Below are 526 nucleotides of genomic sequence, written 5' to 3' on the forward strand. Positions count from 1 at the left end.
CGAGGGGAACGGTGGCGCTCTTGCAGAAAGACAGCAGGTAGAAGAGGGCAGCCATGTGTGTGGGAGGCTTGATGGAATCGAAGAGATGCAGCAGAGACAGAGAGGCGACAATACAGGCCATCCTGACTCGAGCGCTGCTGCTCTTCTTGCTTTCAGTGTACAGCGGGGAGTGAAGACCGAGTCCCATACCAAACAGGGTGCCCATGTTCCTCAACAGGCTGGCGAATGGCGTGGTGTCCAAGTGGACCCAGGCTGGATTGACACACCACCGCTGGGCTTTCTCAAGCGTCCACAGCAGATCCACACCCAGAGCTTTGAGGAGCAGGTACAAGCCCACCGCAAAAGAAAGCAGGAGCAGCGTGATGTTGAAGTAATTCTTTAGACTGGCACTGTAGATCCATTTCTGTCTGTTGAAGGCCTCGGCAACAATCATGCCTGTGAAAAACAAGAATAAATATATAGTTTAGTCATGAAACTCTAAATGGCGCAGGCTGATGGGTTGTTAATGTAACTGATGATATTCAGA

At 51.1% G+C, this 526-nt stretch overlaps 1 protein-coding gene across 1 annotated transcript; it reads right to left on the minus strand.

Moving 5' to 3' along the window:
* Window positions 1–4: 4 nt before the first annotated feature.
* LOC107734950 (glucose-6-phosphatase-like) lies at window positions 5–505 on the minus strand (the record flags this gene model as incomplete). Its single annotated transcript, XM_016546808.1, has 1 exon — window positions 5–505. A coding segment is annotated over exon 1 (429 nt), but the record flags the coding sequence as incomplete, so codon positions are not given.
* Window positions 506–526: the final 21 nt, after the last annotated feature.

The sequence above is a fragment of the Sinocyclocheilus rhinocerous genome, unplaced genomic scaffold (assembly GCF_001515625.1).
Source record: "Sinocyclocheilus rhinocerous isolate Xijiao unplaced genomic scaffold, SAMN03320098_v1.1 C35557949, whole genome shotgun sequence".
NCBI lineage: Eukaryota > Metazoa > Chordata > Actinopteri > Cypriniformes > Cyprinidae > Sinocyclocheilus > Sinocyclocheilus rhinocerous.